The sequence below is a fragment of the Mauremys reevesii genome, linkage group 13 (genome assembly GCF_016161935.1).
Source record: "Mauremys reevesii isolate NIE-2019 linkage group 13, ASM1616193v1, whole genome shotgun sequence".
In the NCBI taxonomy this organism is placed as follows: Eukaryota; Metazoa; Chordata; order Testudines; family Geoemydidae; genus Mauremys; species Mauremys reevesii.
In genome coordinates, this window is record NC_052635.1 from 1,849,082 (window position 1) to 1,874,458 (window position 25,377).

At 44.5% G+C, this 25,377-nt stretch overlaps 3 protein-coding genes across 3 annotated transcripts; all 3 read right to left on the bottom strand.

Annotated features, from left to right (window-relative positions):
• Positions 1–5,755: 5,755 nt before the first annotated feature.
• LOC120381076 (olfactory receptor 49-like) lies at positions 5,756–6,700 on the bottom strand. Its single transcript, XM_039499132.1, has one exon. The coding sequence runs from the start codon at positions 6,698–6,700 to the stop codon at positions 5,756–5,758; it is 945 nt and encodes a 314-aa protein (XP_039355066.1).
• Positions 6,701–13,615: 6,915 nt separating this feature from the next.
• LOC120381252 (olfactory receptor 49-like) lies at positions 13,616–14,560 on the bottom strand. The gene has a single exon (XM_039499427.1). It carries the CDS (start codon positions 14,558–14,560, stop codon positions 13,616–13,618), a length of 945 nt encoding a protein of 314 aa, XP_039355361.1.
• Positions 14,561–21,340: 6,780 nt separating this feature from the next.
• LOC120381124 (olfactory receptor 49-like) lies at positions 21,341–22,424 on the bottom strand. Its single transcript, XM_039499227.1, has 2 exons — positions 22,293–22,424; positions 21,341–21,814 (listed from the first exon to the last, which is right to left on the bottom strand). The coding sequence occupies exons 1-2, from the start codon at positions 22,297–22,299 to the stop codon at positions 21,441–21,443; spliced, it is 381 nt and encodes a 126-aa protein (XP_039355161.1). The 5' UTR covers positions 22,300–22,424; the 3' UTR covers positions 21,341–21,440.
• Positions 22,425–25,377: the final 2,953 nt, after the last annotated feature.

The following is a 25,377-nucleotide window of genomic DNA, read 5'->3' on the forward strand; positions in this document are numbered from 1 at the left end:
ACCGGCTCAACACCCTGGTCCCGGCCCCAGATTTCCTGGCCAACCTCCGGACGGCGATTCTGGAGTTCTTCTGGCCAGGAACGCACTGGGTCTCTGCAGGGGTCCTCCACCTGCCCCTGGAGGAGGGAGGACAGGGCCTGAAGTGCCTGCGCACTCAGGTCCACGTCTTCCACCTCCAGGCCCTGAAGAGGCTCCTGTATGGTGCGGGTAGTTCGGCGTTGTCATAAACAGATAGTTAAGGGTTAAGGTCTCTTTTACCTGTAAAGGGTTAACATGCAGTACCTGATTACCACCTGACCAGAGGACCAATCAGAGACAAGATTTTTTCAAATCTCTGTGGAGGGAAGCCTTTGTCTGTGTTCTTTGTTAGAGTTCTCTTTCTGGATCTAAAAGAGACCAGTCATGTCTCCAAGTTCTCCTGGAGTAGTTCCTACTATTTAATAGTGAGTATTAATTAGAAAGGCGGGTTAGTCTTATAATTTGATTTTTACATTTGCAATTGTGTGTTTGCTAAAGGAAATTCTTTATTCTTGTTTGCTGTTACTTTGCTTTCACTGAGAAAGAAAGGAGGGGGGATTCTCTCCAGAGATTGATAAGTTTAGACCCTGTATTGTTCCATCTTGGTTACAGAGACAGTGACTTTATTTTATTCTTTAATAAATTCTTTTCTTTTCTATTAAGGACTTGGTTGGTCTTTCCTTGGGTGGATTCTCAGGGAAAGAGAGCGGGAGGTATCCCTCTGTACTTAAATCCCGGTGTCTCTCCTAGGAAAAGGGAGGGGGGAGGAAGCAGGGGGGAATGGTTTATTTCTCCTGGGTGTAAAAACTCCATGAATTTGGGGCTCTTGGGATCCCCTAGGATTTTGGGGAAGGATTGTGTCCCAATCCACGCATCTGACTGACTGGTGGCAGCGTAGTAGATCTAAACTAGGATTTTAGTTTAGAAGAAGGATTCATGCAGGTCCCCATATTAGAACCCAACAGCTCTAAGTGGGGGTGAGACCTATGACAGGCGTGGAGCGTATTGGCGCAGGCGTTCCTCCGCCGCTTCCGAGGGCTCTGATACGACCGGCAGCTCTTTTATCTCCATCCGAGAGGTCTTCTGCGAGACCTCTCTGGGCTGCCGGTCTTCTACTAAGACCTCCTCCGGACCTGGAAGCTCTTTTCAGCGACCAGATCCGTGGCGGCCACTGTGGGGGCTGATCTCCTCGCGGAGCCCCTGATACACAACCCCCAGCTTCGTGTGCAGGTGGCGGAGTCTCCCGTGGTGCACTAGGGCTGGTCTTGGGGTGAGTCACCAGGGTCGGAGACCTCCTGGACTATGACCGGGGAGACTGTCTGGATCCCCTGACTCTCGCTCAGTGCATGGGGCTCTCCGGACGTCGTACCCCCCGGCGCGTAATTCAGGAGGTGAAGGCCGCTTTACTGCCTGCTGCTCGGGCCTACCTCGACCGGGTCCTGCAAGAGGGCACGCCCCGCCCACCTTCCACCCCGGGCCCCGTGGACCTTTTTATCGGGCCTCTACCCCGTGGACCCAATCGGCCCCCTCACACTTTGACTGTGAGCCGGCTGCCCGATCTGCAGCCGGTTCTGTTCCAGACCGCGCCAAGGAAACATCTGTACCCGCTCGTGCTCCACACTCTTTACTACCTCGCCCTCACGTCCTGCCCCGATACAAAATGGCGGGACCTCCTGCCACCTCTCGAGGGTGAGGAGCCCCGGTGGGCCAGATTATTTTCTGCCCTGGTCCCGAGGCCCGCCGGGGATGTCGGTTGGCGGTTCCTTCACGGGGCCGTGAGCATGGGCGTGTACTTGGCGCGGTTTACCCCTGTCCCCAACACCTGCCCCTTTTGCGGCATGAAGGAGACCCTGGCACACGTTTATTTAGAGTGTGCCAGGTTGCAGCCCCTGTTCCGGCTCCTCTTGGATCTCTTATTGCATTATTGGTTGCACTTTTCCCCTCACCTGTTTATCTATGCACTCCCCATCCATGGCCCCACAAAGTCGCGGGATCTCCTTGTCAACCTCCTCTTGGCCCTGGCCAAACTAGCCATCTACAAAACCAGGGAGAGGAGGTTGGCCGACAGGATTTCCTGCGACTGTGGGGCCTATTTCCGCTCCTCCGTCCGTTCACGCATCCGGGCAGAGTTCCTCTGGGCGGCGTCCACTGGCTCCCTTCACGCCTTCAAGGAGCAGTGGGCGTTGTCTGGGGTTCTCTGCTTGGTGTCCCCATCAGGTTCCCTTCGTTTAGCCCTATGACCTCACTCCCGATCCTGTTTTTTTCATTTGTTGTCCCACGTACTTAGTTGGTATCCCAGACCTGTGGATCCTCTCCTTAGGCTGGGGGGAGGTCCTTTAGCAGTGGGCTGGCTTCGCCCGCCTACTTCCTGTATACCAAATAGGACCAGACTCCTGTACCCCACTGGTCTGGGTCTGTCACAAATGTTATGTTTCTCTTCCACACGGAGAAGACAATGGGTTCTGTCACCATCTCCCACCTCACTTGTTTTCGTGGCAAGACAGGGAAAAGATTCAGCAAACTTGGACAGAGTTAGATGCCCTTATAACTGATGTTCTGGTGCTTAACATATTAGAACAGGACTTGGGAAAGCAGTGTTTAATTCCTGCTTTTCCCACCCACCCCTCCACAAGCTCAGGCAAGTCACTTAGGGCTGGACTGGTAAAGATATTTAGGCACCTAATGGGATTTTTAAAAGCATCTAGGCACCACAGAGCCCAAATAGCTAAAGGACCAGTTGGCCGGGGAATGGAGTTGAAGGTGACCCAAAAGAATGAAACATATTGAGAGTAGAAAAGCTTATTGCTCTGTCACACCACATCACGCAATGTCATTTGTGTCCAGGCACAATACCAGGAGTAACCAGGTGTCTGACCCCAACTATGAGGCTGTCTCAGAATAACTTGTCATAGAGTTTCATGTGGGAGATTTTCAGTTCTTGGTCCTCGTTTCAGTCACTTCCATTGGGGAAATGTTCTGAACGGGTACACGGGTAATTCCCAAAGGCACGAAGGGCAGTTATGAATCTTGCTGACATTGAAAGTGAATTTGAACTAGACATCGGGAGTGAAATCCTGTCCTTATCGAAGTCACTGGAGAAACTCCCACTGGGTTTCATACACTACTATTATTATTATCTATCATTTATATTGTGGCCATGCCTAGGAGTGCGGTTTCTCACTGAGTGATTAAGGGGCAGGATTACAATCCCCGCACTCATCCATTTGAGTCTCCCTCGCTCTCACGGGGAAAAGCCAGGCCCAGCTGCAAAATGTGAACCTGATCCATTGGATTAGGGCAGCCAAAGGTGGTCAGACATGATGCTGGTCACATCACTTTCTTGTGTGCCTTTGGCTATGAAATTGCCTTGCCTTTGCAGATGGTGAGCCATTTGCTTGGGGGAGACATCTGCTGTTGACAAGCTTAGAAATGCCTGTCACAGACCAGTGTCCCATTGTGCTACTTACAGTACAAAGCCAGAGCCCCTGCCCAGAAGAGGTCACAAAATATAAGACAAGAATCAGCTGGGAAATCGGTGCGATAGCGTCCGTCAGCATGATGCACAGTGGGCTCAGCAAAACAGCTGTCAAGTTTGTGTGGAAGGAATCACAGCAGAGGAGAGATTGAAGGTGAGTGATGTAGCTTTGCAGATGTTTACTGGGTGCTCTTCCTAATCGTGCGCAGCAGCACGGAGGAAAGCATGAAGCTGCTCCTTTGAGAATGTAAAGGGGGTAAAACATGCTGGCATCAATGGCCAATTGCAGGAAAGAGTCGATGTCTTACTAGTGCATGAGAGAAGACTGGTAGGGTTGGGCTAGGACGTGGTAGGTCTATAAAATGAAGACAGATTGCTTAGATCTGATGAAGTGTCAAGAGCGGACCCAGCAGGGGAACACAAAGCAGTGGTGAGATTTCCAAAACAACGAGGGAGGAAAATTAGAGACACGTGTTGGGTGAAGCAGTATCTTTTACTGGACCAGCTCCTTTGGTCCAATAAAATGTAAGACCTCACCCACCTTGTGTCTCTAATATCCTGGGATCGACACAGCTACAACAACACTGCAGACCAGCTGGGGAAAGAACCTTTGAAGAAAGACAGATTCCAGGGGAGCCAGGATTTCCCCCGATCTCTACTTGTGCCTTTGAAAAAATGCCCTTACAAGGTCTAAGAGGAAACCAAACGTTTCGCCTTGCTGTACATCACTATTCATTCGGTTATAAGCTCTGCAAGGCTCTGGAGCTCTTATTTTTGTTTATTTAATGCCCAGTGGCAAGGGGTGCTGAGCTCTGTTCAAATAGCTCAGAATTAACGAGAAAACGGTACGACTAACAATACTGCATAAAGACAAAGCATCACAGGGAAATGGTACAAGCAACCGGAGCAAGGCAGGGTACCAGAGATGAAGTAACTAACACAATAAAATGTGCACAGATCTCAGCAACTAAGGAGCCATTTTAGGCTCTGTGAGGAGCCATTCATCCCGCCTGTGGATTGAATATCTAAAAGTGTTTCTTGTATCCATTTTCCATAGGAAGTACCCCTAGCACAGAAAGGTAGAACAAAAACCATTGACTGGTTAAAACATTGTTAAAACCACACAAGTCGGAATTACAAACAGAGTGGGGGAATTTTTTTTCAGATGAATAATTTCTTCTGTAAAAAATAGAAGTTTTGAAAAATTCAGAACCTTTCAGTTTAACATCTTTTAAATGAAAAGATCTCTCCTGTCATAGGTCTCACCCCCACTTAGAGCTGTTGGGTTCCAAAATGGGGACCTGCATGAATTTATCTCTAAACTAAAATCCTAGTTTAGATCTGGTACAAGCTGCCACCACCCAATCAGGTACGTGGATTGGGACCTAGATGGAACAATACACAGGGTCTAAACTTATCAATCTCTGGAGAGAATTCCCCCTCCTTTCTTTTTCAGTAAAAGCAATAACAGTACAGAATTAAAGAAATTCCTTCAGCAACACACAATTGCAAATGTAGAAATCAAATTATAAGACTAATCCGCCTTTCTAATTAATACTCACTATTGAATAGTAGGAACTACTCCAGGAGAACTTGGAGACATGTCTGTCCTCTCTTAGATCCAAAAAGAGAACACACAGAGCCAACAAAGAACACAGACAAAAGCTTCCCTCCACAGAGATTTGAAATTATCCTGTTCCTTGATTGGTCCTCTGGTCAGGTGTTTCTCAGGTTACTGAGCTTGTTAACCCTTTACAGGTAAAACAGACTTTAACCCTTAACTATCTGTTTATGACATCTCCTTTTTTTCTTTTCAAATAATATTTTGTCCAAAGATGTAGCTAGATCTGAAAGGAAAGGTGTTTAGTTCAACGCAAACTGAATGTTGTTCTGTATTTCATTTCAGCAAGAAAAACCTACTAATTTCCATTTTTGGAACAAACTACAAAGAAAGATTCTCCATCTCTTAAAGTCTTCAGATCAAGACTGGATGCAATTCAAGAAGATATGCTTTCATCAGGCAGAAGTTACTAGGCTGAATGCAAGGCTAACTAAGTGGAAGTCTCATGTCTGTTTTATGCAGTAGGTCAGACGAGATGACGTAATCAGCCCTTCTGGCTTTATGGTCTATTAATCTGGATATGGATAGACAAATTCACCCTATGTACTGCTGAGGACCCACCAACCCCATTGTGAAGCCTGGCAAGAAGTAAATGACCATCCATGCTCTCTTCACTCCTGCATCTTTGTGGTTTGGGATTTTCATGAGAGCCTCACACATTTAGAAAATGCTCTGCCACAGACGCCCTTCAGAGCCTGTTTGACTTGTTTGTTGCGGAGAGCGTAGATGTAGGGGTTAAAGAGTTGAGCCACCACAGAGTACAGAAAGGACACAACTTTGTCAAAGTCCCTTGCTCCCCGCTGTCCTGGTCGGACGTACCTGAAGATGGAGCTACTGTACAATATCACAACCACCATCAGGTGAGCGGAGCAGGTGGAAAAGGCTTTTTTCCTTCCTGTGGTGGACGGGATGCGCATGATAGTGGAGATGATACAGCCATAGGAAACGATAGTGACTGTTAAAGTACCAAGTAAGATAACTGTTGCTGAAACCAAGATCATCACCTCAATGTGTCCCGTGTCCCTGCAGGAGAGTTGGAGCAATGGAGCTGTGTCGCAGTAGAAGTGGTTTATGACATTGGGGCCACAGAAAGGTAACAGCACAACCATAAATGTTGGAGGAAACATTAAGAGAAAACTCATCACCCAGCAGCCCAGCACTAACTGGAAGCAGACCCTGCCATTCATGATGGTGCCGTAATGCAAGGGACGGCAGATAGCCATGTAGCGGTCAAAGGACATCATACCCACATGGAAAAATACACAGGTGCCCAGGAGGAAGAACAACAGCAACTGAAGGAAACAAGCAGGGAGGGAAATAGATTTTCTGTCTGTCAGGAGGCTGTAGAGGAACCTGGGCATGATGACGGAGGTGAAACAGATTTCCAAAAAAGAGAAGTTCCTCAGGAAATAATACATGGGCGACTGGAGGCGATGGTCCACCAGGGAGAGGCTGACAACTGTGATGTTACCCATTATGGTCAACAGGAAGATAACTAATAGAACCACAAAGAGGGCGGTGTTTAAATGGCGGCTGTTGGACAGGCCCAAGATGATGAATTCCACCACGGTGCTCTGGTTCTTCATTCTCAGATCATTCTTAAAAGAAAAAAATGAAGAAGCACGTCAAAAACAGAGCGAATGGAATGTTTGCAGGAAAAATTCTGTAAATCAATAGAATACACATCATCAATGGGAGCTGGGTACCCAATAGACTTGGGCTCTATGGGAAAAGCCTGATGGGAAAACCAGAACCAAAGACAGGATCTTAGAGGAGAATATTTGATACTTTAAGGGGGAGGGGAAGGGGAGAGACAGAGAGAGAGAGAGAGAGAGAACTGGAAGGGATGAAAGAATGAAAATAATTTTTAAATAAGAATATTTTACCGTAATTTTTCAGGTATTCCTAGATTATAAGGCCCAAAGGCACCACTGTGATCATCTTCTCTGACCTCCTGCATAGACCAAGAATGTCCCTCAGTTAACTCCTGTTAGACCTAGAGCATAGTCTTGAGAGGGACAGACAATCTTGATGTTAAAAATTTCCAAGGGTGAAGAATCCAATGCACAAATCTTAGTAAGTTGTTCCAGTGATTAAATACCAGCACTGCTCATCTTTTCTGTTTGTTTTGCTTTTCTTTCAGGTCATTGATAAATATTTCTCAAAAAGCACCAGGCCAAGAACTGATCCCTGTGGGACTCCACTGGAGATACACCCGCTCAACGATGCACCATATACAATTCCTGCTGGAGACCTGGCAGGTACCCACTTTATAATTCAGGTAAAGTGTCTAACGTCAAGTGTGTATCATTCTGGTTTCTTAGTCAAACGGTCAAAGATTAAATGAAAAATAGTACCTAGCTGAAATAAAAAAACAGGAATGAAGAGGACTGAGGAATTATAGACCAGTCCGCCTAACATCAATACGTGGAAAGACACTGGGACAAATTACTAAGCCACAAGTTGTAAGCACCTAGAGGATAATAAGGTATTAAGTAAAAACCAACATGGATTTACCAAGAATAAATCATGCCAAATCAAAGCAATTTCTTTGTTTGACAGCATTACCCGTCTGGTGGATAGATCGAAAGCCGTAGCTGTGATGTATCTTGATTTTTAGTAGGGTGTTTGACACAGTCCCACATCACATTCTCATAAGCAAACTGGAGAATGATGGCAAAGATTAAATTACTATAAGGAGGGTGCACAACTAGGTGAAAGACTTTACTCACAGAGAGCCATCAGCAGCTCACTGTCAAAGTGTGGGACTTTATCTAGTGGAGTCCTGCAGGGATCTGTCTTGCAGCCAGTAGAATTCAATATTTTCATTAATGATACGGATAATGGAGGGAAGATTATGCCTGTAAAATTATCAGATGACACAACATAAGAACAGCTACACTGGGTCAGACCAATGGTCCATCTGGCCCAGTATCCTGTCTTCCAACAGTGGCCAATGTCAGGTGCCCCAGAGGGAATGAACAGAACAGGGATTAATCAAGTGATCCATCCCCTGTTGCCCATTCCCAGCTTCTGACAAACAGAGACTAGGGATACTTCAGAGCATGGTTTTTCAGGCTGGGAGAGATTGCTAGCACTGTGGAGGACAGGATTAGAAATCAAAATTACATTGACAAATTGGAGAATTAGTCTGAATTCAGCAAGATCAAACTCAGTAAAAACAACTGCAAAGTACTACACTTAGGAAGAAAGAAATTAAATGCACAAGTGCAAAATGAGCAAAATAACTAGCTAGGAGGCCATACGGCTGCATAGATTCTGGGAGTTAGAGCTGATCACAAATTGAACATTAATCCAATGAGATGCAGTTACCAAACAGAGGCTAATATCATTCTGGGGTGCATTAACAGGGAGGCAGTTGTCCCTGTAAGGTCTCGGCTAGGGTGCAGTGGCCAGTTCTGGATTTCACACTTTAGGAAAGACGCAGCCTAGTTGGAAAGGGTCTAGAAGGGTGCAACAAAAATGCTAAAAGGGTTAGAAAACTTGACCATGAGGAAAGGTTTAAAAAACGAGGCATGTTTAATCTTTGAATAAGTGAAGGGCGGTATAAAGAGGACAGAGATCAATTGTTCTCCACCCCCACTGAATGTGGGACAAGCAATGCAGTTAATCTGCAGCAAGGGAGAGTTGCCTTAGATACTAGGTAAAAATGTCTAACTATAAGGATAGTTCAGGGCTGGAACACTTGGCCGTGGGAGGATGGGGAATCCCAGGCATTGGAGATAGCGGCATTCTGTATCCTAAGGTGAAAGGAAACCTCCCAGTTGCATCCCCTTTACACATCTGCAAAACCTCCACAATGTGCACCTTGAAATTCATTCTCTGATCTCACCAGTGCCGTGATCATTATTAGACATTAAAAACTGGCAGCTGTTACCTCTGTTACTATAAGTGTTACCCCTACATTTAGAACCATAGAATCATAGCATTAGAAGGGACCACAGGGGTCATCTAGCCGATTTCTCATAATATTCTCACATCTATATTCGACTTCCCTGGCCCCTGAGTATTCTTTTTGTCATAGCCGTACATTTGTGTCTTGTTTCACAATAAGACTGAATCATTTTAGGAGAGCGACCCTATTTTCCTAACACAGTGGGACTGGGATCCCAGACAGGTGGTCTCGATCTTGTACCCAAAACAAAACAAAGCAAAAGCAAAAATAAAAATTACTCACAAAGTTCTTCAGACCATGATTTCTTTCATATCCCAATCTACAATCACACCTTGTGCATTCTCACTCAGACCATGCAATGATGGAGTACATGGATCATGAACCAAAATTATCACACAAAGCCTGCAGGTGCTGAATTGAGATGCTCCAAAAGAGATCTGCTGATTTATGCCTCTCTGTGTAACAGAATGATGGGATAAACTTGGGTGATCAGTGTCTCTGTCAAATAATCCCTCATTTATAACAGTTGTAGACTCCGGTTTTCTTGTCCCTCATTGCTGGCTGGGACCTGTGAGACCAATTAGCTGATGAGTTTGCTGACAACACTCAGATAACTCAAGTTTGAACCATTCTACTGAAAGTTTTAGGGAAGAACATTGCAAAGTGTGACAAAGTTCCTCCTCTACCTTCGTGCCTCCTGTAACAGCTGCATGACAGCTACAACTCCCTGGGCTACTCCCCCCCTGGCCTCCTCCCAACACCTTCTTTATCCTCACCACAGGACCTTCCTCCTGGTGTCTGATAACGCTTGTACTCCTCAGTCCTCCAGCAGCACAGCCTCTCCCTCTCAGCTCCTTGTGCCTCTTGCTCCCAACTCCTCACATGCCCACCACAAACTGAAGTGAGCTCCTTGTTAAACCCAGGTGCCCTGATTAGCCTGCCTTGATTGGATGCAGGTGATCTAATCAGCCTGTCTGCCTGAATTGGTTCTAGCAGGTTCCTGATTACTCTAGTCCCTGCTCTGGTCACTCAGGGAACAGAAAACTACTCACCCAGTGACCAGTATATTTGCCCTCTGCCAGATTCCTGTACCCCACCGGGCTGGGTCTGTCACAAATGTGATGTCTCTCTTCCACACGGAGAAGACAATGGGTTCTGTCACCATCTCCCACCTCACTTGTTTTCGTGGCAAGACAGGGAAAAGATTCAGCAAACTTGGACAGAGTTAGATGCCCTTATAACTGATGTTCTGGTGCTTAACATATTAGAACAGGACTTGGGAAAGCAGTGTTTAATTCCTGCTTTTCCCACCCACCCCTCCACAAGCTCAGGCAAGTCACTTAGGGCTGGACTGGTAAAGATATTTAGGCATCTAATGGGATTTTTAAAAGCATCTAGGCACCACAGAGCCCAAATAGCTAAAGGACCAGTTGGCCAAGGAATGGAATTGAAAGTGACCCAAAAGAATGAAACATTTGAGTCTCCCTCACTCTCACAGGGAAAAGCCAGGCCCAGCTGCAAAATGTGTACCTGATCCATTGGCTTAGGGCAGCCAATGGTGGTCAGACATGATGCTGGTCACGTCACTTTCTTGTGTGCCTTTGGCTATGAAACTGCCTTGCCTTTGCGGATGGTGAGCCATTTCCTTGGGAGGAAACTCTGCTGTTGACAAGCCTAGAAACGCCTGTCTCTAGCCTGATTTAGGATTTGTTAGTAATATTAATTTAATTTATCAATTTAAATTAATTTAACTTTACTTTATTAATTTAATTATTTAGGAATATGACTGATTAATTGTTAATATTAATTAGTATGGGTTTTAGGCTCGCCAATCTGTTTGATCAGAAGATAAAAGTTCTTGTCCTGAATCAGGCTCCACAGAATTTACAAAGGCCCCTCGGGGGTGTGACAGGAAGCTCACACTGAGACAGATATAGTCATAAAGACTTTTTATTAAAATCAATAATAGTAAGTAAATGGTAAAATACCCAGAGTTACAAAATTACAGCTGCATTACTGCGATTCAAAAGAGACATATGAGAATATAGGATGATATGCAACAAAGCTTTGGTTAACATACTCACACCCTTCCTTGATAACCCGGTGGTAAGAGACACAGGACCAGCCTTGCAGTTCAGGTTTCTCAGTTCTTGGGTGAGGGATGCAGGGCTTAGAAAAAGCTAATGCTAGGAGCTATCAAATCTAACTTAGGGTTTACTTGACTAACTTAAAATCAAAACCTAATAAACAAACTAAGAATAAAACTTAGGGAAACCAAGCTTAGCCTAGTTCCCTCGAAACGTAAAGTTTAAGAAGAACAAGTCCAGCCGACTGATAGTAGGAGTCATTGTAGATAGATAGAACGGAGAGAGCGAGTGGAGGAAGTAAGTGAGAATGATAGAGCAGAGTACTCTAGCAAGGTGAGTCACCTCTTTTATAGGGCACAAGTGCTGGAAATCCTTCCTCCTATGCCCAAATTTCATTCCTCACCCACAAAATGTTAGGGTACACTTACCCCATAGGCTAGTATGTTTGTGCGTATTGATGGCATGTACTTACCACATAAGTTCCCTTGTTGTGTACCTGGTAAGTCTGTGGGTACAACATTAACCCCCCCCCACATGCCATTCTCCATTGTCTATTGGTCTAGATAAAAGGTCATAGACATAGGGGTGAGTACTCAGCTATTTAGGTAACAAGATAAAGGTCAACTTTGCTTTCTGAGTAAAAGGTCTCAGTATCGATATGGTAACTTTGCCGTAGTGTAACATACAGGATATGGCCCGTAGGTCTCTTGCATTGCAGCCAAACTTACTTTAATATAAATCTATAAACCTATTACAATAAACCAAACACTTAAGCTATAAGAAAAGATGTATCTATGCAAGCAAGCAGGCTAGTCCTATAGGCTCCATGTCTCAGACCAGCATCCCATTGTGCTAAGTACTGTACAAAGCCAGAGCCCCTGCCCAGGACAGGTCACAAAATATAAGACAAGAATCGGCCGGGTAATCAGTGCGATAGCGTCCATCAGCATGATGCACAGTGGGCTCAGCAAAACAGCTGTCAAGTTTGTGTGGAAGGAATCACAGCAGAGGAGAGTTTGAAGGAGCTCAGTAGCTTTTGCAGATGTTTATTGGGTGCTCTTCCTTAGCGTGAGTAAAGCGACGCTTTTGTCACGGAAATCACCGAATCCGTGACTTCCAAAGACCTCTGTGACTTCAGCCTGTGGCAGTTGGGAGCTGCAGGGTTCCACCGCGTCCCTGCCCGCAGTGGGCGGCAGGGGGATCCCCACATCCCCCCGCCTGCTGCATGCAGTGAGGGACCCCCACAGCTCCCCACCCGCAACATGTGGCAGGGGGACCCCTGATGCTCCCTGCCTGCAGCGGGCAGCAGGGGGACCCCTGCAGTTCCAAGCAGTGCATGGAAGGGGACGCTGGAGCCAGTGGGAACCCACTGGCTTTCAGTTTGACAATGACCTTTGAAGCAAGAAAGATTTCAGTGAAGCCAGGATTTGCCCCTGACTCCACTTGCACCCTTGAGAATATCCCCTTCCGAGAGCAAAGAGGAACCCAAATATTTCTCATTATCCAACTCTATTCATTAGATTAGAAGAGTTACATTTGCCAGAGTTCTCTCTTGTGGTTGTCTATTGAATGCCCAGTGGCAAGGGGTGCTGATCTCAGTCCAAATATCTCAGAGTTAAGAGGAAAAACAGTACTACTAACAATATGGCACAACAGGTGAATGGTACAAACAAGCAGACCAAGGCAGGGTACTAGATATGAGGCAACCAAAACAGTAAGATGTGCACATATCTTAGCAACTAAGCACCTGTTTTAACCTCTGTGAGGAGCCATTTATCCCTCCTGTGGGTTGTGCAGTGTTTCTTGTACACCTTTCCCAGGAGAAGTGCCCCTAACAGAGAAAGGTAGAACAAGAGCTATTGACTGGATGCTAAAACCACACATGTTGAAATGACAGAGCCGGGAGAATTTTTTCAGATGAATAATTTCCTATGTAAAAAATACAGTTTCAGGTCAGCTAAAGGTATTTGTGAATTCAGTGTGAATTCAAAGAATAGACCTGACCACAAAAAAATGGAAAATAATAATTGAAAAAATTTATTTCAACATCTTCAAAAATCAAACGTTTTCACTTTTCAACAATTTAGCAAGATGTTAAAGAAACATTCTCCCAAACTGGATTTTGTTTAGTGTTTCATTTCACCAAGCAAACCCTAATAATTTCTATTTTGGGAACAAAGTACCAAGAAAGAGTCTCCATCTCTTGAAGTCTTCCAATCAAGACTGGATGCCGTTCAGGAAGACACACTTTCATTAGACATGAGTTACTAGTCTCATTGCATAACTAATTGATAGAGTTCTGTGGCATGTGTTATCAGGAGCTCACACTTGTTGATCTGAGGATCCCTTTTGGGCATACAATTTATCAACCTCGACATGAGGAGATAAATTCACCCCTGTTAACAGCTCAGGACCCACCAAGCCCATTGTGAAGCCAGGAACGAAGTCAAGGACCATCCATGTTCTCTTCACTCCTGTATCTTTGGGGTTCCAGATTTTCATGATATCCTCAGGCACTTAGAAATTGTTCGGCCAAATATGCCCTTCAGAGCCTGTTTGACTTGTTCATTGCGGAGAGCGTAGATGTAGGGGTTAAAGAGTTGAGTCACCACACAGTACACCAGGGACACAACTTTGTCAAAGTCCTGAGTGCCCCGTTGACCTGGTCGGATGTACCTGAAGATAGCGCTACTGTACAGTATCACAACAACTGTGAGGTGAGCAGAGCAGGTGGAAAAGGCCTTTTTCCTCCCTGTGGTGGATGGGATCCGCATGATAGTACAGATGATACAGCCATAGGAAATTATGGTGACTGTTAAAGTGCCAGGTAAGACCACTACAGCTGCAACCAAGAGCATTACCTCAATGTGTCCCGTGTCTATGCAGGAGAGTTGGAGCAATGCAGCTGTGTCGCAGTAGAAGTGGTTTATGACATTGGGGCCACAGAACGGTAACAGCACAACCATAAATGTTGGAGGAAATATTAAGAGAAAACTCATCACCCAGCAGCCCAGCACTAACTGGAAGCAGACCCTGCCATTCATGATGGTGCTGTAACGCAAGGGATGGCAGATAGCCATGTAGCGGTCAAAGGACATCGTACCCACATGGAAAAATATACAGGATCCCACAACAAAGAACAACAACAACTGAAGGAAACAACCAGGGAGGGAAATAAATTTTCTCTCTGTCAGGAGACTGTAGAGGAACCTGGGCATGATGACTAAGCTGAAGCAGATTTCCAAGAGTGAGAAGTTCCTGAGGAAGAAATACATGGGGGACTGGAGGCGATGGTCCACCAAAGAGAGGGTGACAACAGTGATGTTTCCTATCACAGTCAATAAGAAAACAACTGATAGAACTGCAAACAGGATGATGTTGACATGGTGGTTGTTGGACAGTCCCACAATGATGAATTCCACCACCACGGTCTGGTTGTCCATTCTTCACTCATCTTTAAAGAAAAAATATTTAAAACATGTCAAAACCAGAGCCTATTGGACAATAGGGACAGAACACTTAAAGGAAAAATCTGTAAATAAATAGCACTAATCTCTTCAATGGGAATTGGGTGTGTCAAGGGTTTATTCCCCACTTTGAACTTTAGGGTTCACAAGATGGGGACCTGCATGGACTCCTCTAAACTAAATTCTAGTTTAGATCTGGTAAAAGCTGCCACCAGCCAAGTTTTTAGTGTCTGGCACACTCCCTGTTCCCCCAAACTTTCCCTGGGGAACACAGATCCAAACTCCTTGAATCTCAACACAAAGGGAAATAAACTATTCCCCTCCACCTTCTTCCCCCCTCCCCTAGCCGTTAGGAGAGATCAACACAGATTCAAACTCCTTGAATCAAAACAAAGCGGGAGTCACTTTTCCCCCCTCCCCTTCCCCTGAAAATCCAAACAAGGGAAGAAATCAATCAAGTTCTAAAAAGAAAAGATTTTATTAAAGAAAGAAAAAAAATACACTATCTCTGTATTATCAGGATGAAAAAATACAGGGTCTAACTTATAAACCTGGAGAGGCTTCCCCCCCCCCCTTTCTCAGAATAATCAAAGTAACAGGAAACAGAAATAAAGATATTTCTTCAGCAAACACACAATTGCAAATGCAGAAATTAATTATAAGACTAATTCGCCTTTCTAATACTCACTATACTGAATAGAAGAAAATACTCCAGGAAACTTTGGAGAACTTGAAGAATATGTCTGGCCTCTCTTAAAACCAAAGAGAGAACAGCAATCCAAACAAAGGACACAAACAAAAACTTCCCTCCACAGAGATTTGAAATTATCCTGTTCCTTGATTGGTCCTCTGGTCAGGTGTTCATCAGGTTACTGAGCTTGTTAACCCTTTACAGGTAAAAGAGACTTTAACCCTTATCTGTTTATGACAGGGTGCCTAACAGACATGGGCTCAATGAAAGAATTCTGATAGAGCAACTAAAAACAATTACTGATAGTTAGAGAGAGAGAGAACTGGAGGAGAAGGGAGAATGAAAATAATTTTATTTTAAACATTCCTAAGTTTTGCCACATTTTTTCACTGATTATAAGGCCAGAAGGCAGGAGTATGATCAACTATCCTGATTGCCTCTATAGAATAGACCAAGGAATGTCCCTGAATTAGTTACTGTTAGAACCAGAGCATAGCTTTAAAAAAAAATCAAAGCTTTATTTTAAAATTTCCAGTGATGCAAAATCCACCACAAGGCTTGGAAAGTTATTTCAATGATTATATACCCTCATATGAAAGTTTTGTTTTTTTGTTTTTGTCCTGGCATTGATACAAATATTAAAAAGCACAGGGCCAAGAACCAAACCCTGTGAGACCCCTCTAAAACCACCCACACTCAGTGATGATTGTCCATATATAATTCCAGTTTGAGACTCTTCAGTACCCACTTTTTAGTCCATTTAATCTGTGCCATGTTAATTGGGTATCCTTGTAGTTTCTTAATCACAAAGGCAAAAGTCACTCCGTCTTTAAAAAAAGAGGACAAAGAGGACCTGGGAATTATAGACTATACATCCTAACTTCTATACCTGGAAAGATACTGGAACAAATTATTTAACACTCAAGTTGCAAGCACCGAGAGGATAATAGGGTTTTAAGTAATAGCTAACATGAATTTTTCAAGAACAAATCACGCCAAACCATTCTAATTTCCTCCTTTTAACTGATTATTGGTCTGCTGGAGAGTTAGGAAGCTGTAGACATGACATGTCTTGATTTTAGTAAGGTGTGTGACACATTCCCATGTGAAATTCTCACAATCAAAGTAGGGAAATGTGGTTTATATGAAATTACTGTGAAGTGGGTGCAAAACTGAACTTAAAGACCAGGTATCAGTGATTCAATTTCAAAGTGAGGGAAAGTGTCTAGTGGACTCTTGCAAGGGTCTGTGCTGAGTCCAGTACAACTCAATATTTTCATTAATGACATGTATAATGGATTGGCGATTACACTTACAAAATTTGCAGATGACAACAAGATGGAAGATGTTCCTAGCACTTGGGAGGACAGGATTAAAAATCAAACCAACCTTGACATATTGACGAATTTATCTGAAATCAACACAATGGAATTCAATAAAGACAAGTGCAAAGTACTACACTGAGGAAGAAAAATACCAGATGCACAGCTACAAAATGGGGAGTAACTGGTGAAGCATTAGTACTGCTGAAAAGGATCTGAGTGTTATCGTAGATCATAAATTGAATATGAGTCAGCGAAATGGTTGCAAAAAAGGCTACTATCATACTGAGGTTATTCACAGGAGCGTTCTGTTTATAATGCGGGAGGTAATTGTCCAGCTTTGCTGAGCACTGGTGACGCTGCAGCAGCAGTACTCTGTCCTGTTCTGGATTCCACACTTTTAAAACAGTCAAGTAATCGGAGAGGATCTAGAATGAAGCAACAACTATTATAAAAGGGCTAGAAAACCTTACCATGATCAACGGTTTAAAAAATAGGCATGTTTAGTCTTGGGAAAAGAAGACTGAGGGGAGAGCCGATAACAGATTTCCAGTATGTTATGGGCTGTTCTACAGAGGATGGGGATTAATTGTTCTCCATGTCCACTGAATATAGGACAAGGAGAAATGCACTTAATCAGCAAGAAGAAAAAAATAGCTTCAATCTTTGGGAAAACTTTCTACCTATAAGAATAGTTAATTACTGGGATACATTACCATGGGAGGTTGTGGAATCCCTGTCAGTCAAGGTTTCTAATAACAGGTTAGACAAATACCTGTCAGGGATGGTGTAGGTTTACATGGTACTGCTTCAGCGCGGGGCGGGGGGGGGGGGTGGACTATATGACTGCTCAAGGTTCCTTCTAGTCGCATAGGTCACTGATTAAAAATTAGGAAATTTATTCCTTAGAAGCTCCTGGCTTCATTCCCTTTGATCATAGACACCCAACGCCTCCCCTTGTATTGAATGGAGGAATAGTTTGAATGGCTAAGTTTTATATCAGTTGGATCAATCAGTTTAGACCTTCAGGGTCTGGTCCAAATTTCTCGAGTCAATAGAGAGCTTCCCGTAGGCTCCAATGCGGTTTGGATTCACGCCGCGAAACTGCCCATGCAGAGATACTTACAGAGTTGGAGACATGGAGAATGAGGACACAAATATTCATCAGTGGGGAGGGCTTCTGTGTGCATCACACACAACCTGCAGAAGCTCCCTGGCTTTTCTCAAACAGGGTCCAGGGTGCATCTCCCCAAACCCTCCCTTTTTCAACAGTATTTCTCCAGGAGTTTGAGGGAACTTATTCCTGTGAGGTGCCTGTTTTGCAATAAGCCATACTAGCTATTAGCTTGGGTTTCTGGATTTTTTTACAATGGGTTTTGGGCTCCCGGATACCACTTAACCAAGACAATGAAAGTAATCTAGCATTTCCCTAATTAAATGTATCCCTTAATGGGGATTCCTAGAATAATGGCAGTGGCATTGTGTCTGCTACGGTGAAAGCAAACCTCACAGACTCATACCCTGTAAAAATCTCCTAACCCATTGTCCGCCTTCAAATCCAGCTTCCCACCTCACCTGTGCCAAGCTATCAGTGAGATACTCAAGAATGGCAGCTGTTGTGCGTTACCTCACTGTGTCACATTTATCATACGCTTCTCAGTCTTAAATTGCACTCCCTGGCCACAAACTGTTCTTTTTATCGTAGCCATATATCTGAGTCTTATTTTACATCAAGCCTGGAAAATGTTGGGTCAGTGACTCGCTTTGCCTAGCACAATGGAACTGGGATTTCAATCTCATGCCGCAAAACAAAACAGTAAGATTACCCACCGAGCTCGTCAAAGCATTATCACTTCAAAATCCCACCCCTACTGTCATATGCTGGGCATTCCCACTCACGCCCTGTGATAACAAAGACCTTAGAAATACCCCAAACAAGAACCAAAATTATCACACAAATTCTGAAGTTGCTGAGTTGAGATGACCTCCAATTTAGGTGTTTCAATGTGTGCTTTTCTGCATATGAGAATACAGGGATAAATGTGGGTGACCACTGCCTGCATCACGTAACCCCTCCTTTTCCAATTCCCATCTGTAATAGTTGTAGTCTCTGATGTTCTTGTCTGTAGTTGCTGTCTGGGACCCCTGAGACCAATTATAAAAAGAGTTTTGCTGACAACACTTTAAGAAATCCCTTCTGATCCCTTCTTCTGAAAATTTGAGGAAAGAGCAGGACAAAGTTATGTTTCTCTTTTCCCCATGGGGAATTCAAAGGGTTCAGTCACTATTTCCCATCTCATGTGTTTTCATGGCAAGATGATACAGAAAAGTCAGGTAGGCATATGACTGATGTTACTGTGGTAAGAACACGACTCAGAAAATCAGTGGTGAATTCCAACCTCTGCTACAGACCTTTTCCACAACTTTAGCCAAGCCAGTTAGGGCCAGGTACTTCAAGGTGCATAGGCACCTAGTTGTATTTTTAAAAGCATCTAGCCACCTAAATCCATTTGAAGTCAATAAGTTTTTGGTGCGTAGGTGAAAATCCCACTAAGCGCCTAAATATCTTCGTTCCAGCGTAAGTGCATTTGATAACCTCACTCTAAAGAGACAATAGGTGAGAGAAGGTGGGAGCCTCAGGAACCAATGAGATAATATTGGTCTGTGTGATGGACAGTGCTCTAAGCAAAACACCTTCATAGTGTTGTTAAGTTTGTTTGCTAGGAATATTAGCACAGGGAAGTTTGATGGAGGTCAATGAGGTATTTAGCAGATGTTTGCCGATGTTCTTCCCAATATTGAAGGGTAGCATGAAGAACAGTATGGAAGTACTTCTTTGAAAAGTGGATGATGGTGGCTGTCATCATTGGCCAATGGAGCATGGAGTCAATGTACAAATAGTGTATGAGTGATGACTGGAAGGGTGGGAATAAACCAAGGAGGGGACTTAACTGAAGAAAAGTGGCTTATGGTTGATGTGAAAGGGACTCAGTGGAGACATACAAAGCGTGTGGTGAGATTGTCAAAATGATAAGCTTGGAAAGTGACCTTTGAAGCCAGAACGACTTCAGTGGAGCCAGATTTCCCCTCACCTCCACTTGCGCCTTTGAATAGATCCCTTTGCAAAATCAAAGAGGAAAGGAAACATTTCTCCCGAATCTACAGCTCTGTCTTTTAGATTAGAAGTTCTCTATTCAGCAAGGATCCTGGCTTGTTTTTTGTCTATCTAATGCCCAGGGGAAATGAGTGATGATCTCAGCTGGAGTGTCTGAGAGTTACAAGAAATGCTAGTAAGAATGACCCACAAAGACAGAGCCTGGCAGGTGAATGGTAGAAGACCAAGACAGGGTAGGAGAGATGAGGTAAGCATCGGTCTTAGCAGCTATAGACCTGTGTTAGACTCTGAGGAGTCATTCATCCCTCCTGCGTTACTGTATCCCATTGACAGAGGAAGTGCCTTTAGCAGAGAAAGACAGAACAAGCACCATTGGCTGGACGTTAAAGCCGGACAAATTGAAATTAAAAACAGAGCTGGTAGAAATTGTAAAAAAGAATTATTTATTCTGTAAAAAAATTCAGTTTCAGGTAAGCTAAAAGAATATAGAGTGAATTCAGAAAATAGCTTTAGCTGAAAATAAAGAGTGTAAAACAATGTGCAAAATTCAGAACATTTTATTTCAACATTTTTTAAAAGAAATGTTTTCTATTTTTATTGTTAAATGATATTTTATCTCAAAATTTAGTTAACTATTAAACATATATCCCTTACACCAGGGTTTCTCAAACTGGGGTCAGGCCTTGAGTAGGGAAAGCCCCTGGCAGGCCGGGCCGGTGTGTTTACCTGCCCCGTCCGCAGGTCCGGCAAATCACAGCTCCCACTGGCCTCAGATCACGGCTCCGGGCCAATGGGAGCTGCTGGAAGTGGCGCGGCCGAGGCACTTACTGGCTGCCACTTCCAGAGCTCCCATTGTCCTGGAGCAGCGATCCACGTCCAGTGGGAGCCGCGATCATCCGGACCTGGGGACAGGGCAGGTAAACACACTGGCCTGGCCTGCCAGGGGCTTTCCCTACACAAGCGGTGATCCCTGTTTGAGAAACCCTGCCTTACGCACGTGGCCTGACAATCTATGAAGATAGGGATGAATTTCTCTTCCTGTGTCTATGTACTTCTCCTGACCCACCAAGCCCATTGGGATGCCTGACATGAAGTCATTGACCAGCCAAGTTCACATCCATCCTGCGACTTTGCGGTTTGGCATTTTAATGAGAACCTCAAACACTTAGAACCTGCTCTGCCACAGGCTTCCTTCAGGGACTCTTTGATTTGTTTGTTGCGGAGAGCGTAGATGTAGGGGTTAAAGAGAGGGGCCACCACACAGTACAGAAAGGACACAACTTTGTCAAAGTCCTGCACACCCCGCTGTCCTGGTCAGAGGTACCTGGAGATGGAGCTACTGTACAATATCACAACAACCAGGAGGTGAGTGGAGCAGGTGGAAAAGGCCTTTTTCCTTCCTGTGGTGGACGGGATGCGCATGATAGTACAGATGATACAGCCATAGGAAACGATAGTGACTGTTAAAGTACCAAGTAAGATAACTGTTGCTGAAAAAAATATCATTACTTCAAGATGCCCCGTGTCCACACAGGACAGTTGGAGCAATGGGGCCGTGTCACAGTAGAAGTGGTTTATGACATTGGGGCCACAGAACGGTAACAGCACAACCATAAATGTTGGGGGAACCATTATAAAAAAACTCATCACCCAGCAGCCCAGCACTAACTGGAAGCAGACCCTGCCATTCATGATGGTGCCGTAACGCAAGGGATGGCAGATAGCCATTTAGCGGTCAAAGGACATGACAGCCCCATGGCAAAACATAGAGGCACCCAGGAGGAAGACCAACAATAACTGAAGGAAACAACCAGGGAAGGAAATAGATTTTCTCTCTGTCAGGAGGCTGTAGAGGAACTTGGGCATGATGACAGAGGTGAAGCAGATTTCTAAGAGAGCGAAGTTCCTGAGGAAGAAATACATGGGCAACTGGAGGCGATGGTCCATCAGGGAGAGGGTGACAATAATGATGTTTCCCATTACAGTCAACAGGAAGACATGTAATAGAACCGCAAACAGGATAATGTTGACATGGTGGTTGTTGGACAGTCCCACAATGATGAATTCCACCACTCTTGTCTGGTTCCTCATTCTGGGTTCATCTGTAAAGAAAAATTAAAACCATATCAAAACCAGAGCTGATTGGAAAGTAGGTAAAGAACACTTAGAGGAAAAATCTGTAAATAAATAGAATGAATCTCTTCAATGGTAATTGGGTGCCTGTGGCGGGGCGACGACTCACTGTCGTGGCACCTCCTGCTGGTCATCTAGGGAATTAGCTCTTCCCAGCCCGGAGCGCCCTCTGCAGGTTGGTGTCCTGCCTGCTGCTGACCCCCATGTCCCTCCTGAACCCCAGTGCCCCTCTATGTCAGGGTCCTTCCCCCAGCAGTAACCCACAATTTGGGTCTCCCCACCTCGGGGAACCACCTATCCCCACCTTGCCTCAGTGGCTACTGCCAATCACCATCTAGCCCCTGCTCCCTGGGGCAGGCTGCAGTCTGTAAACCACTCCTCATTGGCAAAGGGGGTAGGACCAGCTCCTCTGCCTATCTCTGGGCTGCCCCTCTGCAGCCCCAGTACCTTTCATGGGCCCTTAACTCGGCCTGCAGCCTGGGGGCTTGCTAGGCTGGAGTGCCCCAGCTCCCTCTTCCCTTCCCCAGTACTGCTCCACCTCAGGTCCCTGCTCAGCTCCCGGGCAGCCAGGTCCTGTTCTCTCAGGAAGCGAGAGAGGGAGTGTCTCCTGCTCCTGGCCCACTGCCCTCCTATAAGGGCCAGCTGGGCCCTGATTGAGCTGGCCACAGCTGCGGCTGCGGCTGCTTCCTTAATCAGGCCAGCTTTCCCTGCTGCAGCCTCTCCAGGGCTGCTTTTAACCCCTGTTTACTGGGGTGGGGCAGCCGCCCCCACACAATGCCTAACAAACATGGGCTCAGTGAAACAATCCTGATAGAACAACTAAAAACAATTACTGATAGCTGGGGCGGGGGGGGGGGAGGGAGAACTGCAGAGAAAGGGAGAATGAAAAGTACTTCTTTTAAAAATTCATGAGTTTTACTTCAATTTTTCATACATGAAAAAGGCCAGAAGGAACCAATGTGAACATCTGTTCTGACCTCCTGTATAGAAGAGAGCGAGGAATTTCCCTGAACTAGCTACTGTTAGAACTAGAGTGTCACTTTTTGAAAAAACCTTCCAATCTTTATTTTAAAATGTCCAGTGATGGAAAATCCATCGAGTTGTTCCAATGATTATATACCCTCCTGGTGAAAGTTTGTTTTCTTCCAGGTCATTGATACAAATATTAAAAAGTACAGGTCCAAGAATCAAACCCTGTGGGACCCCACTAAGAACACCCACACTCAATGATGATTGACCATATATAATTCCACTTTGAGATCATTCAGTACCCACCTTTTAGTCCATTTAATCTGTGCCATGTTAACTGTGTATCGTTCTAGTTTCTTAATCACAATGTAAAAAATGAAATAAAAAATAGTCCCTGTATTTAAAAAGGGGAAATAAAGAGGAGCTGTTGAATTATAGACCAGTTAACTTCTATACCAAGAAAGATACTGGAAAAAATTATTCAACAATGAAGTCGTAAGCATCTAGAGGCTATTAGGGTATTCAATCATAGCTAACTAATTTCTCAAGAACAAAGCAAGCTAAATCAATCTAATTTCCTTCTTTCATATGGTTACTGGAATGGTGGACAGTTGGGAAGCTGTAGATCTGATATACCTTGATTTTAGTAAGGCTTCTGACACATAAGAAAATAAGAACGGCCAGACTGGGTCAGATCAAAGGTCCATCTAGCCTAACATCCTGTCTTCCAACAGTGGCTAATGCCAGATGCCCCAGAGGAAATAAACAGAACAGGGAATCATACAGTGATCCATCCCGTGTCACTCATTCCTTGCACATGACAGTCTCATAAGCAAAATAGAGAAATGTGGTTTAGATCAAATTACTGTAAGGGTGGGTGCAAAATTGGTTAAAAGGCTAAACTCACAAAGTAGCTAGCAGTGGTTCAACGTCAAAGTGGAGGAAAGTATCTAGTTGGGTCCATAACCATCTGTCCTGGGTCCAGTACAATTCAATATTTTCATGAATAGCATGGATAACAGAGTGGAGAGTCTGTTTACAAAATCTGCAGCTGAAACCTGCCTGGGAGAGATTCCTGGGACTTGGCAGAACAGGATTAGAAATCAAAACGACCATGACAAATTGGAGAATTGGTATGAAACCAACAAGATGGACTTCAATCAAAACAAGTGCAAAGTTCTACACTTAGGAAGAAAAATATCAAAAGTCATATCCACAACATGAGGATTAACTGGCTAAGAGGCAGTACTGCTGAAAAGGATCTGGGTGGTAGAGTGGATCACAAATGGGACATGAGTCAGCAAGGTGATGCAGTTGCAAAAAAGGCTAATATCATTCTGGGGTGTATTAACAGAGAGTTGAATGTAAGATACGGGAGGTAATTGTCCTACTCTACTCTGCCCTGGTGGCATTTCAGCAGCAGTACTGTTTTCTGTTCTGGATTCCACACTTCGAAAAAAATGAGAACTAATTGGAGAGGTTCTAGAAGAGTGACACAAAAAGGATAAAAGACCTAGAAAACTTTAACAGGAGAAAAGAGGATGGGGAACAATTGTTCTCCATATCCACTGAATGCAGGACAAGGAGAAATGGGCTGAATCACCAAAAAGTGCGAATTAGGTTCAATATTAGGGAAAACTTTCTAACTACAAGAATAGTTAATTACGGGAATACATTACTGCAGGAGGTTGTGAAAATCCCCATCATCGGCGATTTCTAATGGCAGATTAGACAAACATCTGTCAGGCACGGCCTAGGTTCACTTAGTCCTGCTTCACCTCTGGGGATGGACTAGATGACCACTCAAGGTCCCTTCCAACCCTACACTTCGGAGAGTCTGTCTCATTTGTACCACCTCAAATGCTTGACAGAAGGCTAAGCGGAGAACATCAACATTGTTACTTTTATAAACCAAACTTGTGATATCACCAACAAAAAAGATATCAGGTTAATTTGACAGAATCTATTTGTCATAAGCCCATGCCGATTGGACTTGATTCTTTCCCTCTCATCTACTTCGATACGGATCGAGTCCCATATCAGGTGCTCCATGATTTGCCCAGCATCTATCTCAGGCTCACAGGAGTTTAATTACTTGGCTCATCGCAGTTACCCCTTCTTTTCCACCAAACAGGCGTGTGAAGAGGACATTTTGGAATTCAGGCTGCCAGCTCGGTCCTGGATGTCAATTCCTTCCTGCCCACCCCACTCTGAAATCAGACACTCCACCCAACAGTGATGGATGAGTATGTTGAGAGCATCTGTCTGCTAAAGGGACGGGTGGTGAGATAGACCGCTATGCTGGCACTAAAAATAACTTTCTTGGTATTAATAATCCCATAGAAGTGAATGGGAGATCCTCGTTGTTCTCTCCAAGTTATTTTTTCCAGCCTGTCTGCAGATTCAGGTAAACATTACAGATTAGTTTGGTAATTCCTTAGAAGATCCTGGCTTCATTCCCTTCCACCACAGACACGCAACGCCTCCCCTTGCATTGACCAGACATATCATTTGAATTGCTACATTTTATATCAGTTGGAACACTTTACTTAGACCTTCAGGG